Source organism: Xenopus laevis, chromosome 1S (assembly GCF_017654675.1).
Source record: "Xenopus laevis strain J_2021 chromosome 1S, Xenopus_laevis_v10.1, whole genome shotgun sequence".
Lineage (NCBI taxonomy): Eukaryota > Metazoa > Chordata > Amphibia > Anura > Pipidae > Xenopus > Xenopus laevis.
In genome coordinates this window covers 122,189,451-122,192,673 of record NC_054372.1, presented here as the reverse complement: position 1 = coordinate 122,192,673, position 3,223 = coordinate 122,189,451, and the positions used below count along the sequence as shown (strand labels likewise).

The 3,223-nt window shown below is 43.4% G+C and overlaps 1 protein-coding gene across 1 annotated transcript; it reads right to left on the bottom strand.

The window, feature by feature from the left end:
• Positions 1–550: 550 nt before the first annotated feature.
• foxb2.S (forkhead box B2 S homeolog) lies at positions 551–1,761 on the bottom strand. Its single transcript, NM_001172076.1, is given in 1 exon segment — positions 551–1,761. A coding segment is annotated over 1 exon segment (954 nt). The 5' UTR covers positions 1,697–1,761; the 3' UTR covers positions 551–742.
• Positions 1,762–3,223: the final 1,462 nt, after the last annotated feature.

Below are 3,223 nucleotides of genomic sequence, written 5' to 3'. Positions count from 1 at the left end.
GCACAAGATAATCGATGTGATTTAGAACATCAAGGGGATACAGATTTTAAAACTAAAGAAAATCAAATAAAAAAAAGCATAAAAGGAAATTCTCTCATATATTTATAGTGTGCATAAATAAAATAGATATATGTCTGGGAAATATTTACACACATTCACAGATTCGTAGGTTATTAATTTTATACACTAAAGTGCTTGCCATAACAAAGACAAATACTATTGGTACAGTAAATATAATATTTATCACAGTTATCTACAGACAATTTTACTTTGAGTGAATGAACAAGATTTGCTGTTATTTGTTCATATAGAACCCATTTTCAGCACTGTATATGATAGATACTAGCTTATGGAATTCGTTTTGTAAGAGGAGCAATCGGTATGGTTCGTAACAGAAATTAAACTGTCCTTATTAATTGATGGCATGTGCTGTATCATATAAGCATTGTGGTTAGGAAACAATTAGTTGTGTGTGTTTTATATATATATATCACACTCAAATGCATACACATGTGTACACGATTCTGTAACCAGCAGAAATAAATTTTTATTTAACACATTTATCTAGACACTGGCAGATGCAAATAAGACAAAAATAACTGGTAGCTTGGTAAAGTTGGAAGCCCCTTCTATCTGTCACAGTGCAAGAAAGGAGACAATCCATGGCAGATATTAATCCAGTGGATGTACCTGGTTTGTTCCCTAACAGATAATAAGAGTTGGTTACCCTGGCTGGGGAGGACTAGGAGTGCACAAGTACTGAGTGGAGCATACTGCCCTTGTTTTCTGGGTGACTGATTGCAGGTTCCAGGAGTGTCCCTGCCACTGCTGGTGGAGATGGGCACATGATGGATGGGTTCACTGCCAGGCTTGGTATAGCAGAGACTGGTGGAAGAGATGCAGTTGGCTTTATGGGGAGTGGGACAGCCGGAATTGTCTGACTAGGACCATGACACAGAGTTTTCATGGGCACACCGAAATGTCCATATTCCTGAGGAACAGTCATGGTGGCCATGGAGTCCATCATGCCAACATGGGGCCACATGGAGCTGACCATGTTGCTTATTTGGCTGGGCACTGGGTACCCAAGGTGGTGCATCATGGAAGCTAACGGCAGGCCACCAGTCATCACCCCCTTATAGTCTCTTCCTATGATGTTTTCAATGGCAAAGGGGTGTTTAAATCCACTGGTCTGATTCCCACTAATGTTACCGATGTTGTAGGACTGGAAATGGGGCAGCCTTCCCAGGCTGGGCACTGGGCTACCTTCAGATGGAGGTAGCCCCATCTTGGTTTGGTTGTGCGGGTGATGAAAATAATGGATCATCTGGTGACTTTTGGAGGCCAAATGCTCAGCTCTGACAACTTTGAATCTCTTCCTTCTCCTCAGGAAGCTGCCATTTTCAAACATGTCCCCACAGTTCGGGTGCAAGGCCCAGAAGCTGCCCTTACCTGGCTGGTCCGGTCTCCTGGGAATCTTGATGAAGCAGTCATTGAAGGACAGGTTGTGCCTAAGGGAGTTCTGCCACCTCTGGGTGTTCTCCCTGTAGTAGGGGAACCTGTCCATGATGAACTTGTAGATGTCACTAAGGGGCAACATCTTCTCCTGGGAGCCCTGGATAGCCATGGCAGTCAGGGAAATGTATGAATAGGGGGGCTTTTGCTCACTGTATGAGCTCTTCCCTGGCCGGGGCATTTCTGCACTTTGGAAAGAGTTAGCCCAAAAAGTCTCAAACGTTTTCTTTACAGGAGGAGTCTACAAGCAATGGGTTGAACACATCCCACCAAATCTGTATGAGTTTTCCTTCTCTTGATGATCCAATAAGTCAGAGAATCATTGCTGGGAAGCACGAGTTTGTCCCTCCAGTATTAAGATGCTGAGAATCTGTCCTCCAACAACTGCAATCGGATGCTTTAGTTTACAGATAGGAGTCAATGAGAGGCGGGCATATAGCTGGAATAAGCAGCAGGGAGTACAGCAGCCCCATCCTTAGTACTCTCTTGCTCTCATTGTGGGACCAGGGATGCTCTGCCTGCACTAGGAGAACGTAATATCTGAGCGTGCTGCTTGGTTTTGTACTGATCACAGAGAAGCAAGGACCCCTGCTGCCCCCTCTTTATTATCACATGACAGTCACCAAGGGAGAAAAAGAGAAAGTATCATCTTGTTCCATTTGCAACTCTTTAGTCAGAGGAAAAGGGAGAGGCAGGGCTGTGAGCTCCGTGTGAGGTCTCTGTAAATTTGAGGGGGGGGACTGGGGTGGGCTTTGCTGCTACAAAGGTATGCGCTTTCATCCCTTTCAGAGAAGCTTTATTATACATTATCATAGGCAGCATCATCAAGGGCTACTCTGCCCAGGGCTTAAGTGGGAAAGGATCTAGGTACTTTAGTATGTAATTACTAATTCCCCTTCATACTGGATGCCAAGAGTACCAAGACCCAACATTGACAGGTCAGTGACTCAGGCTCCCTGAATGTACCTAGTTGCCGTCTCCCAAAAAGAATGCCCAAGGTTTATTTTTTTTTCAGAAGGCTGACACGTGACAAAGCAGCACTTGTATAAATAGTTTTGGGGCCAAATCTTGGCAGGTACTAATTATTTCCATACTATTTGGCACATTCCTACATTTTGTATTTGACTTGCTGCACAAAAAATCATTTTCACTGCTTTAATGCTTATATATCACCATTAAATATTTCCATAGATGAAATATGACAAACATCGATGTAACACCAGCAAGGGACCATTTTTTACTTTGTTTGTGCAACTGCCCCTCTTATCAGTAATCTAACAAATCTGCTTCTGTGAGAAAGCCGACAGGAGTGAGATATTTGTGGGGTAGGGGCTTGGGGAATCAGCTGTCCCAGCAGTACAAAAATGGAGGCATTTAAAGGAGAACTAAAACCCCAGTAACGTGAAAAGCCCCATCCACTACCCTCCATAGTGCCCCCTCCCTGCATAGTGCATTAGTGAAAAATGTGTCTCTAATTGTGACTCTCACGTATCAGTGCAGAGTACTGCAGCAGAGCCAAAGGCCATCTGGAAAAGCAACTGTATTCCACTCCTGATCTATTGCTGCAAGATGGGAGTCGCAATGATGTCATTGCACACTCCATTTTGTCTGATTATGCACATCTTTTTTTGGACTCAATACCTCAACCACCCAGAACACTAAGGAAAGGTTTTTTTTAATCATCTTTTTATGTTTTGTTTATTCTAAT